The sequence below is a fragment of the Garra rufa genome, chromosome 11 (assembly GCF_049309525.1).
Source record: "Garra rufa chromosome 11, GarRuf1.0, whole genome shotgun sequence".
Lineage (NCBI taxonomy): Eukaryota > Metazoa > Chordata > Actinopteri > Cypriniformes > Cyprinidae > Garra > Garra rufa.
In genome coordinates this window covers 29,465,570-29,478,844 of record NC_133371.1, presented here as the reverse complement: position 1 = coordinate 29,478,844, position 13,275 = coordinate 29,465,570, and the positions used below count along the sequence as shown (strand labels likewise).

Sequence of the window (13,275 nt, the reverse complement as noted above, 5' to 3'; positions counted from 1 at the left end):
AGAAGTGATTATGAAAGAATGGGTTGCTATCAGTCAGGATTTGGCCCAGAAGTTGATTGAGAGCATGCCCAGTTGAATTGCAGAGGTCCTGAAGAGGGGCCAACACTGCAAATACTGACTCTTTGCATAAAGGTCATGTAATTGTTGATAAAAGCCTTTGAAATGTATGAAGTGCTTGTAATTATATTTCAGTACATCACAGAAACAACTGAAACAAAGATCTAAAAGCAGTTTAGCAGCAAACTTTGTGAAAACTAATATTTGTGTAATTCTCAAAACTTTTGGCCACGACTGTACTGTCTGGGGTGTTAAAAATGAATGAGGCATGCAGCTAAAATCTCTGTTTCCCCCTGCAGATGATGGAAAGCTCTCCCTTGATGAGTTCCAGGCGTTCTTCTCTGATGGGACTCTGAATGAAGAGGAGCTGGAAAAACTGTTTCACACCATTGACTCTGATAACACCAGGTGATTCTACAGACACACATATGCTGAATACACATCCAGTGAATCTTAGGACAACAGAGGGAATAAAAATAGAAAATAATATGACCTTAAATTGTAAGAAAAAAAATGTGAGTGGAAAATTAATTCATTTGATTTTGTGTTTATACACCCTGTTGGTAAATGTTCCGGTAAAAGTTAAAGCTATCCACTTTTTTCTTCTTTTAAGAGTGGATGTGGCCATTTGTAAATTTTATGGGTCAGGTTTCTGGTCTCATCCGCGTCCAGCTATTTTTAACTGTACAAAACAGCTAGTTTTGCTGCTTGATATTGCAAATTGGTGTGTCTTACCATATTATTTTAATGTATTATCTTAATTATGAGCACACTGGTTTGTAGTGCAAACAGTTTTACCGTTTACTGCACGTTGTTGTTGTTCTTGTTATTTTCATTATAGCGGATAATGAACTGAAATTAACACCCATAAGCTTACTTCCACCTTGAAGAAAAAAAGTGGATATTTAGCATTATCTTAATAGTTCATGACATGAAGTATTATCCATTTCTCTATATTAGAATCTAGTCAATGGCGAAGCATGGATGAGGTGATTTCGCATAGAGCACAAGCTTCACCTTTGCAAACCACTGTAATTGTTTCATCACTTTCTGCCCTGTGGACGTTCAGAAAATAAATTCTAACTTCTCACACTCTCTCTAGTTTATATAATTAGTCTGCTTTTTTCGTTATTGCCTGGCTGTGGCTAATTTCATAGCTAGATTTTTATCAAAATAGTATATTAGTAAAATAGTAAATTAGTATTTCAAATAACACATGATATAATAACATAACCACAAAACCAGTCATAAGGGTTAGTTTTTTAAATTGAGATTTATACATCATTTGAAAGCTGAATAAATAAGCTTTCCATTTATTAGGATATGACTGTCAGGATAGGACAATATTTAAACGAGATGCAACAAGGGATGGAAATTAACTTTTTTGTCCACCGACCAGTGTGGCTGGTGGATTTCAAAATCTACCAGCCACTAAATGTTTTTACCAGCCACTTTATGTTTTTAACCGACAATGTGTAGCTGCATGTGAAAATTAATACTACAAGATCTACTATACTTGAGCAGTTTATTTAATCTCAAGTCTCAATAAAATACTGACATTTTCACCTAATTTTTCTATCATGATACAGAGCTATCTTCACAACTACACAACTTATAGCCCACATACTATAATAGCCTAGATATTTTATGTAGCCTAATTTGCGCGCATTGGGGAGTCGCTCTCTAAACGCAGGGTATTAAAGCTGCTTTTGAATGCGCGTGCGTGATTTACTTTTGGTTTCGTTTTTACTATAGCGCGTAACTCTTAGCAGCGTAGAGCGTGCATTCTAAAATACAAGAGATTACTTAAAAAAACCATTTGGGTGGACACCAACGGGATTTTGAAAAGCGTGTCCCTAATGGAAATTACGCCGCTGCGTGAGTGGAACTCTGCCGCCGAGTTATCATCTGATGTGAATGAATGCCGCGTTGTACAGTATATTGAGAAAGACGCGCCATGAATTGCATCTGACAGAATGTGCGCTGTAGCACGAAATACAATATATTTCTTCAAAAGCAGATTGTAAAGATATTTTAACAGACCTCTTAACGCCTGTGATGTATCGCCACATTTTTTGAAGGTGTGCCTCCGCTAAAAGTGTCCGCCGTCTTCTTTTTCTTCTTCGTGTATTTTAACGGCAGTTCGCAACTAACGTTAAAGTGCATTACCGCCTCACGCCGTCCGGTTGAAGTATGTTATTTTTATTTACCCGCCACGGTGGCCGGTGGGTGAAGCGAGTTTACCCGCCACAACACAAAATCACCCGCATTTGGCTGGTGGCGGGTGCTAATTTCCATCCATACAACTATTTGAGAATCTGGAATCTCAGGGTGCAAAAAAATCTAAATACTGAGAAAATCGCCTTTAAAGTTGTTCAAATGAAGTTCTTAGCAATGCATATTACTAATCAAAAATTAAGTTTTAATATATTTATGCTAAAAAAATTAGAAAATATCTTTCCTAATTATTTTTAGCATAAAAGAAAAAAATAAATAATTTATTCAAAGAAAAACATCTTGACCCATACAATGTATTTTTGGCTCTTGCTACAAATAGCCAAGTGCTACTTAAGGCTGGTTTTGTCATCCAGGGTCACATATATACTATATTGTATAATTACAATAATTTTATAATAGAAATTCACATTTTCCGTGTATTAAAAACAACTCTCTGGGTCATACGAGTATTCGTAGCATACTTTTTGAAGATATAACCATGCAACCAGGATCTTCAGATCTTAGTTACAAATTTAACCCCTGATAATAGTTAATGGTTTCTCAAGAACCATGGAGAAAAATAGGGCAGATTTCATTTTGACGGACATAATGAAGGATAATGGAGAGCAAGAAAAGGGAAAAACCGAAAGACAGCGACTGATGGGGGATGATAAAGGGATGAGGTGAACAGTAATGGGGCTAGATCTTTTAGAATAGTTTATATAGAAAGTTTTGTGTTTGGAAAGTGTCATCATGACTACATCTGTCTCATCTATTGCGATCTGCTGCCAGATCTCTCTCTCTTTCTGTTCTCTGTGTCTCACGCACCCTGTTTCTCAGTGTTTGTGTGTATAGGTGTGTGTGAGCGGGTCTCTAGAGACAGAGCTGCTCTAGTGTGTGTGTGTGTGTGTGCGTGTGTGTGTGTGTGTGTGTGCGTGTGTGTGTGTGTGTGTGTGTGTGTGTGTGTGTGTGTGTGTGTGTGTGCGTGTGTGTGCGTGTGTGTGTGTTGTCTTTAATCACATTTCAGAATGAATTATGTAAAAAAGGAGGAGAAGTCTGCAGCTGCTAGGATGCGGTCGCTGCTCTGCAGGTCCAACACAGCCTTCTCTCTAAATAATGAACCACCAGAGCCCATAAGGACTGGTGCAGAGAAAAGGATGGAGACAAGAGGGCTAGATGATGAGATGGGGGGAGGGCTGGAAAAGACACTGGGGTGTGGGGTGCTTAGAGAGACTGAGGTGGTGGAGATCGAGTGGAGGAAGAAAATTGAGAGCGTTATGCATGTCACCTTTTTGTGCTTGTTTCTCATTTACTTTTGTGTTGTGGATTTGAAATGAAACATCCCTCATCTTTTGTCTTTTATTCAAAAGCATTGTTAACAGGTGCGACTATGATGGAAATCTGATTTTTTTTGTTCTTAGCTGTAGATGTCGTTCCAACTTCGTAAGACCTTTGTTCATCTTCAGAACACAAATTAAGGTATTTTTGATGAAATTTGAGAGCTTTCTGACCCTGTGTAGCTTCATAACCTTACGGTTGAATCACTGATGTCACGTGGACTATTTTAACAATGTCCTTACTACTTCTTTGGACCTTGAACATGTCAGTTGCGTTGCTGTCTATACAGGGTCAGAAAGCTCTCGGATTTCATCAAAAATATCTTCATTTGTGTTCCAAAGATGAATGAATGTCTTACAGGTTTGGAACAACATGAGGAAGAGTAATTAATTACTGAATTTTCATTTTTGGGTGCACTGTTTCTTTAAGTGACATCAGGAAAGTTTTTCTTTTTAATAACATGCACAGATGAATCATTCGCAGTGGGACCAGGAACACACATCAAGAAAGTAAATAGGCTTAATTTTGTTTTAATGTTACCTCCATTCCTTCATCACCATATTGGATGGAAAATAATAACAATGATGAATCTGTTTACTAGCTTATCTAGCACTATACTAATGGGTATGAATGGGTTATTCCACTAACTGAGAGAGAGACTCATGACATTCACACACACCATCTCTTCTGTCCTCTCCTCTGCTGTGGTGGACGTACTCTTTATTTGACAGGCCGGGCATCAAGAGCTCAGTAGCAGTGAAAGGAGAGAGGATTGTTAGCCGTGTTCACTCTCAGTGCCCACCCTACACCTGTAAATGTCATACTTTATATCTTTTTTGTGCTTCCCTTTGCCGATGACACTTCCATTTTAACAAGTGAGGGAAAGCATAAAGAAGTGAGAGATGAAAAGTCCAAGAGCTAAAAAAAGATAGAGAGAGAGAGTGGAATGAAGCCTGGAAAGGGTAATGGCCAGGAGGTAAAAACAGTTTTTGTAGCATTATATACAGTTATGGTCAAAAGGTTCAGAATCTGCAAAATGTTAATTATTTTACCAAAATAAGAGGGATCATACAAAATGCATGTTATTGTTTATTTAGTACTGACCTGAAAAAGATATTTCACATCCAGTCCACAAGAGAAAATATTAGTTGAATTTATAAAAACTTAACTTATTTTGCTTCTGGGAAACAGGTAACTATCTTCTGTAGCCTCTGAAGGGTATGATATTTAGGCAAAATAAGAAAAATGTACACATCTCCATTCTGTTCAAAAGTTTTCACCCCCGGCTCTTAATGCATGGTTTTTCCTTCTAGAGCATCAGTGAGCGTGTGAACCTTCTGTAGTAGTTGTATATAAGTCCCTCGGTTGTCCTCAGTGTGAAAAGATGGATCTGAAAAAGGGTTGGAAAGGGTTCAAATACACAAAAATGATGGAAAACCCAAGAATTTGTGGGGCCTGAAGGATTTCTCTGAAGAACAGCAGGCAGTTTAACTGTGCAGGACAAACAAGGGAACTCATGAACACAGTATTAAGAATCAAGGGGATGTGAACTTTTAAACTGGGTCATTTTTATAAATTCAACTGCTATTTTCTCTTGTAGACTATATGTAAACATCTTTTATGTGAAATATCTTATTCAGGTCAGTACTAAATAAACAAAAACATGCATTTTGTATGATCCCTCTTATTTTGGTAAAAAAATAATTAACATTTTGCAGATTCTGAAAGGGGGTGTAAACTTTTGACCTCTATATAAGCAAACATCATGTAAAAGTGAAATAAACAAATCACATATTTTTTATGTTTTGTGTTGAGTTATTTTTAGGATTCATATAAATCGATAGTTTAGTGAGATTCTGTATTTCCACTCTTGTAAGACAGATGTAATGTTTGATTTGTGCTGGGTTTTTCCCCTGTTTCTTATCTCTTTCTTCTCCTGCTTCTTCTGTTCTGTTTTTTTCTGTACGCTTCCCTTTTCCTGCGATGTGTTAGTAATGTTGACACCAAGGAACTATGCGGTAAGTATCAGTATGTTTGTGTGTTAGAGTGGCAAAGAATTGATTTATTTTTTTTGCAAACACATAATTTTATTTGAATATATTTGTGTCACTGCTAGAGTATTTACTAATAGACAATATATAGACCTATGTCTATGGTTTCTGTTCTTATATCTGTCAATGGATAGTGTACAGTTTCTATTTTGGAATATTTTTGGATCAGTTTTGTTGGCAATTTAATTTTCCAATGTTTTCATTCTTCCATATTGTTTGTGAGAAAATGCATAATTCTCTTCTGCCCCATTTCTCTGTTCATTAGACTACTTTGCCAACCACATGGGGGATTATGAGGGTGTTCTGGCCTCCCTAGAGACACTCAACCTGGCCATTCTCAAAGCCATGGACTTCACTAAAAAGGTTAGTGGCCTGTATTTTTTCATACAAGGTGCAATAACACGCATTTACATTTTTGTATGTTCAAAAAATGCATTCAATCGCTGTGTGCATTGTGGTTTGTTTTGACCCAGCAGCTGGGTTAAGTATTATTACTTGACTCAACTAATGTTTAAAAAAAAATAGTGTATGGCTGGCTTAAAATGAACCCAAAATGGGTTGTAATTTAAAAATCTGACAAGTATTTTCTAGAGGCATTAGCAATAATCAAATGGTGAAGGTTTATTATTAAGTAAAAATGTTTATTATTTAATTATTATTTATTAATAAATGTTAATTTATTGAGCATATTAATAAATGTTCATTTCCAACCTATTTTGGGTTCATTTTGAGCAAAAAAAATAGCAATTTCTAAGCAATAGTTCAGCAAAATAGAACTATCCAGAAGGCTGGTTAAACATTTAACCCAGCTGCAGGGTTTGTCCATATTTTTTTAGTGTAGACATGCATATTTTTATTAAAACATTGCTGGTTGAGCTTGGTGACTTGAATCATATGCATCTTTGGGGGTCTGAAACAGAAACCTATAACATCTCCTATAAGCGTACCACAGTCAATCCTTCTTGAGATGAGGAAGAGATATTGAGAGAAGACTGTGAGTGCAAGCATGTTATTGCAGTCTCTCCTACTCATCTAAATATAACCTCTCATTTCAAAGCTTGGCTTGCATATTCTGTTTGTGGTTTTCTTCTCATTAGCAAGCTGGTGCTCAGTTAGACAGCACTGCAGATTACTGAGCTGTGGCCATCACAAATATGTGCTTCTCTCTTTCTTTCCGCTTCTAACCGAGTGTGTAATCTGATTTATAGAAGACGTAAAAACCCAATCGCTCTCTGTTGTTTTTCCTCCAGCTCTTCTTGTTAGGGATGCACTGAAATGAAAATTCTTGGCCAAAACCGAAAAAGAGGAAACCAAGGCCGAAAACCGAAACACCGAAAGAATTATGCCAATTATTAGTACCATTGCATTTATGGCTATGACTGTGTACTAATCTTACTAAAATCAAGGCATTGCAATTGCATTAATTAATATTAAAGTTTCAAAGAATAAATCAATTATATTAATTTAAACAATTATTATCAATCAAATATTATATTACTTAAATAACAAATACATATATTTTACTGCCTTTGTTTAAATTGTTTTATTGTTTAAATTTTTATAACACATTATCTTGTGGATCCATCAGTTCACATTTACAAAGCAGCGCAGCAAATAACTTTGAAACGTGCAGCGCTCATATTTATTTAATGGATAGCCTTTTGAAGTTTCATCGCAATTCTTGTCTTTCAGTCCCCACATTTAAGACCACCTGAAATCATAATTAAGACTTTCTTAACCCCTAATAATACTGCAGTCATCAATGAAAAGCTTTATTTCAAGAACCGACTTTCAAAAACAAACTTACACAAAATACGTTTCTTTTCATTTTTTTCCCACCATGTTCGGGGCACAAGAAAAATATTAGGGGACTAAATTAATATCAGCATATGAAGTATAACCGTCTCTCATTGTCTCTGAGAGAATGCACTTCAGATGCTGAAAGCACTGTCAGTTTTTACTTTCACTTTAACATATTGCGCAGTTTTCACGTTGCTTGTGTGCTATCCATTGGCTCACCTCCATGGTTTAAAACATAAATATTTATAAAAATACAGTATATAGAAAAGACATATCTTTACAATATTGCGACGTAACACCAGCGTAAAGCCATTGTTTTTCACTCACTGAAAGCTACATCCGTCTCGATCTCTGCTCTCATCACTGGCTGCACGCACGACTGCAGACACACCCCCTCTTGAAATTTCTGCATTACAAGTTTTGCAAATCGCTATCCGTGGGTCTTTCTCAGATCTACTGAAATACGTACACACCGCAGACGTGTTGCTTCAGACAAGCACGTGCAAGCTGCGGTTTCTGTTTGGGTCAACATACTGTTTTGGCCGTGTTGATAAAAATTTTCGGTGGCCGAATATTCGGTGCATCCCTACTTCTTGTATCAGTCTTTGAGTGTATTCCTCCCTCTTCCTTCCCCACCGGGGTGCTGGAGAATGTAATTGATGTTACTAAGGTCCCTGTTAATGCAGGTTAGAGTTCTTAAATACCTGGCTGAGTGATAGTTGTAAAATATCTGGCCTGATATGTGCTAAGCTTACCCTTTAAAAATTTATAGCCCGTTTGGGGTACAGTTATTAGTGTTTGTTTTGTCTGTAAGCTTCACAAAGATGGCTTCTTGGATCCAAGACCTTCTTATAGACAAACACTTGTGTTTAATACAGCTGGCTGATTGCTAGTCTCGCATAGCCAGACCTTCAGACTGACGGCTGAAGGTCTGGAATTCATGGCAGCTTTAATTGGCCAAGGCCCGCCCATAAGGCCGTTTGACCGACATGTCAAACAGCCAATCACAGTTCATTTCGTTCAGCGTCACGTTTCGGTGCATGGAAATGCCTCAACAACAGACTGGCGTGCAACAAGTCAGTCATTGAAATAACCAGCATTGAAAGTTAAATAAGAGGGAGAACAAGCAGTAAGTCAGTAATTTGTTCGCGAACGTCGCAAAAGTGTATAACAACAATCGCGTCTGCATAAGCACCTTTTAGCAAAACGGCGAGTAAATCAGTCTGCGCTTTGTTTCCCGGAGGACCGAAAGCAAACGCGACACTCGCGTCTCCCAGAAATCCGGTCAAATTCAACCAATCAGATGACGACTTCGACATTCCTGAAGTGTTTCCAGTTAAGTGTACCATATGCATCAGACGTTTAGCCAACGTTCCGTGGGCGTGACGTCTGAGGCTGAGACTAGCTGATTGCAAACAAACCTACATTGATTTCAGAAAGCAAATTATTACACCCTGTGATTCTTCACCACCCATGCATTTGCATTTCTGTTCTCTACAGTTGCTTTCATACTAAAGTGTGAGCAGATCATTTTGTCTTTGAATTCTCCTTTAATCTTTTCTCTGTATCATTTTTCTTGCCACACCTGAGATTCTGTTGTACAGAATTACTCTCTTGCAAACACAGCAATGTTCTGCATGTGTTTTTGCTTCTTCAGACATAAGATTCCTACCTGAGCATAATTTACTATTCAAATAAGTTAGACTGAGTATATGTACGTACAGAAAGGGTTTTCAAACTACGGTTCAGAGACCCTCAGGGGCCAGTAAAGAGTTCTTAGAGGTCCATGCATGAATGTATTTTTACCACTATTAAAGTTCAAAGTTGGGATATTATGTTTTTGTTTAACTCAATACGAAATTTGATACGTTTACTGTTTTGATATTGATATGATATATTAGGTTTATACAGTGCCCTCCACAAATATTGGCACCTTTGGTAAATATGTGCAAAGGCAGCTATGGAAGTAAATCTGCATTGTTTATCCTTTTCATCTTTCATTCAAAAAATTCACAAAATTCTAACCTTTGATTGAAATAAAACAATGGAGAGTGGGGGGAAAATCTCATTATGAAATAAATGTTTTTCTCTAGTTCACATTGGCCACAATTATTGGCACCCAGTTATAGCAAAGTCCTTTTCCCAAGATAAAAGCTCTGAGTCTGTCCTATAATGACTGATGATTTTGGAAAACACCTGGCAAGAGATCAGAGACCATTATTTCATACAGAATAACTCCAGATCTGTCAGATTCCCAGCTCCATGTTGGTGCTTCCTCTTTACAGTTCACCTCTCTCATTTTCTGTAGGGTTCAGGTCAGTGAATTGGGACAGCCATGGCAGAAGCTTCATTTTGTCCTCAGTGACACATTTTTGATGTTTGTTTTGGATCATTGTCCTAATGGAAGATCCGACCACGACCCATTATAAGATTTCTAACAGAGGCAGTCCCTGTTTGATTTTTTTTTATCTGTTGGTAGTTGTTAGAAACCATGATGCCATGTATCTATACAAGAAGAAAAATAGGCTCACAACATTACTTTTCACTGTTTTCACTAAACCCATCTGGAGTGTTTGGTGCCAAAGTGCTCTTTTTTTTTTTTTTTTAGTTTCGTCCGACAACAGTAGCCAGTCCCGTTTGAAGTTCCAATTGGATCTGACAACTGAATATGCTGGAGTTTGTTTTTGAATGAGCAAGCAGGAATTTTCTTGAAACCCTCCTAAACAACATGTGGTGATATAGGGGCTATTTGACTTTTTTAGGCTTTCTGGCCCCAAGACTCAACTAATCTTTGCAATTCTCCAGCTGTGATCCTTGAAGAGTCTTTGGTCCTCAAACTCTCCTTCTCACCATGCATTAGGATGATACAGAAACGAGCTCAACGATCTTGTTCCGCAGAATAACTATATTCTTTGGTTTTACTCCTTGTGATGGACGATTCAGGGAACTTGGCCTTTGTGTTCCTCATCTTTATAATCCTGTGCGACAGGAAGTCATGGCTGGACAACTGCATGCTCCTAGTCACCCTGGTGTGCTAAAAATATATTTCAGAGATATTCTGCTCATAAGATATATACGGGTGCCAGTAATTGTGGCCAACATGAACTAAAGAAAAACTTAGATTTTTATAATGAGATTTTCCCTCTACCTTCCATTGTTTTACTTCAATGAAAGGTTACAATTTCGATTTTTGAATTTTTCTAAGATCAAATGGATAAATGATACCAAGGGTGCCAATATTTGTGGAAGGCACAAATCTTGTATTACTCTAATACCGTGGCTCGGCACAACAAAATACAATAGAACCTATTATAATCAGTGATGCTGTCTACACTGGATGCGGCACGGCATGGCACGACATGACGTACTGACACAAAAGTTGAAATCTATATGGTTGCTTTGTCGCATCCAGTGTAGACAGCCTTTAGCTAATCAATGTAATTTTCCCACATCAGTTTCTTTTGTTTTTTTAATCTTGTTAATACTTTCCCCTTAAAAACATAATACCACGTGTTCAATGTCAGTTTCTAAAGAGTGGACCAATTAGATGACCCCAGAGGCGGGGCAAGCATTGTGAGCTTTTGTTTACAGGTTGGCAAGAAACCTTTTGTATTTGCAGAGCAGGCATTCGCTTTTTTTAAAAACATTGCTGAGCGCTGCGTCTCACAGTAAATAATCGTTCATTAATCGTAATCGAGGTCAAATGTTCAATTAATAGAGATTTTGATTTTAGGTCATATCATCCTAAATCCTCTCTTGAACACGTGTCATAGATTGGAAGATAAGAAATTGTTAGTTGTTATTTTTGTTTTCTTTGCACACGAAAAGTATTATCATAGCTTCATAAAATTCTGGTTGAATCACAGATGTCACATGGACTATTTTATTGATGTCCTTACTACTTTTCTGGGCCTTGAACGTGTCAGTTGCGTTGCTGTCTATGCAGGGTCAGAAAGCTCTCGGATTTCATAAGACATATCTTAATTTATGTTTTGAAGATGAACGAAGATCTTACAGGTTTGGAACGACATGAGGGTGAGTAATTATTGACAGAATTTTCATTTTTGGGTGAACTATCTCTTAAGTGTTTTTCTCACACTGTTAAAATGTATCTTTAAACACAAATCCATCATATTTGAGAGGTTTGAAAACCCCTGTTGTGTGGAATGTAAAATGAGAGAGACAGAATGTTTAATATGCAAGGCTGTTAGATAAAAAAGAAGCACAAGTTGTGTCTTACAAACTAATAAATATAATTTCATTAGGTGAGAGTAAAAACAAACAAACAACAAAGCAGCTCTTCATAAGGCCGGTAAATGTTTTGTTGTTGTTGGTGTGTTGATATGTGTTTGTGTATGTGTGTGTGGATTTGAGTGTATGAGATGGAAAGAGAGACAGACACTGTCATCTACGCAGTCGTGGTAATGTGATATTTACCAGATGCTCTGCAAAGTGTTGGTGTAACAGCAACTGTCATCCAATACACAGGGTAGCAGCAAAACCACAGACTGCTTCTCCTGCAATAGAAATGGCATTGTTTTAGAATATATCAGAGCTGAGAAACCCTATCATCTCCTAAGAGATCAGCATGTTAACGATGTAGAGCCAATAGGCTTTTAAAAGCTACTGTTGTGTAGATATGTTGTGTTTAATATTATTACCAGGGATAGTTCAGCCAAAAATAAATATTCTGTCATTAATTACTCACCCTCATGTCGTTCCAAACCTGTAAGACTTTCGTTCATCTTCTGAACACAAATTAGAGCACAGACTGGATCACAGTATGTAAGTGGACTGGAGTGACAACAGCGATCTGTAATCTCTCTTCGCCATTACAAACCTTTGACATTACACTGAGTAACATAAGCTACAGCTTTTGTTTATTCGCTGTCTTCTCCATTACTGCCACGTCTCTGGAGATTCAAACCCTTTCACTAGCTGAGTAGCAGAGCCATGAGATTGATGTTTGTCTGAGGGCTGATAATCAAATAGCCTAAAATCAAAGCGTTGTTTGCCACCGGCATTGATATTGATAATTGTTGGTGTCCCTCACGCCTCTTCATTACTCAAAATCTACTCCTCTGTTCTCTGGAGAAGGTTAAAGGCTGCTGCTAATTATTAATGTAAATGTGGTATTTTCATACAGCCTATGAAATATTCATGTTCTTGCACACCAGGCATCAATTTGCGCTGTAGCTTATGTGCATTTTTAGTGGCGTGTGATGTGTATGGAGGTACACACTTCTATTGTGAGAATGGTGGAAATGAAATGAACTCATTTCCCAGATGCCTAAAGCTGATTTTTTGATTTTTAAAGTGGCGTGTATAGACTAGATAATTCTTTTTATGGTCTCTAATAGGATCAGATGCTTTAACTATGCCATGGTGGATTGATCTGAGGAGTAGCCATTGGGTTAATATCTTTTATAGATTATAGACGGCAATATCCCCTTCCTGCTCAAAGCAGTCTGTAATTGCTCTATTTTGCGTTTCCCGCTCTGTTTGCTCGTTCATGTTGCCTTTTTATCAACACTGATGCACACTCTAAAAAATGCTGGGTTAAAAACAATTCAGCGCTATGGACAATCCTAGCGATTGGGTTGTTCTGACCTACCGATTGGGTTAAATGTGTAACCCAACCTTCTGGGTAGTTCTATTTAACTCAACTATTTCCTAAACATGACTATATTTCTTGCTTAAATGAACCCAAAATAGATAGGAAATAAACATTTATTAGTAAGTTGAATAAATAATAATAAGGATTTTAAATTGCTTATTAATAAATGTTCACCTTTTGGTTATTGCTGATGCT

At 37.3% G+C, this 13,275-nt stretch overlaps 1 protein-coding gene across 2 annotated transcripts in view; it reads left to right on the top strand.

Annotated features, from left to right (window-relative positions):
• Positions 1-13,275, top strand: part of necab2 (N-terminal EF-hand calcium binding protein 2) — a 137,963-nt gene that overhangs the window by 64,872 nt on the left and 59,816 nt on the right. For both annotated transcript variants that reach the window (XM_073850680.1, XM_073850679.1), the window contains exons 3-5: positions 357-465; positions 5,605-5,630; positions 5,929-6,026. In XM_073850680.1, coding sequence (XP_073706781.1) covers positions 357-465; positions 5,605-5,630; positions 5,929-6,026 — 233 coding nt within the window. The remainder of the gene's footprint in view (positions 1-356; positions 466-5,604; positions 5,631-5,928; positions 6,027-13,275) is intronic.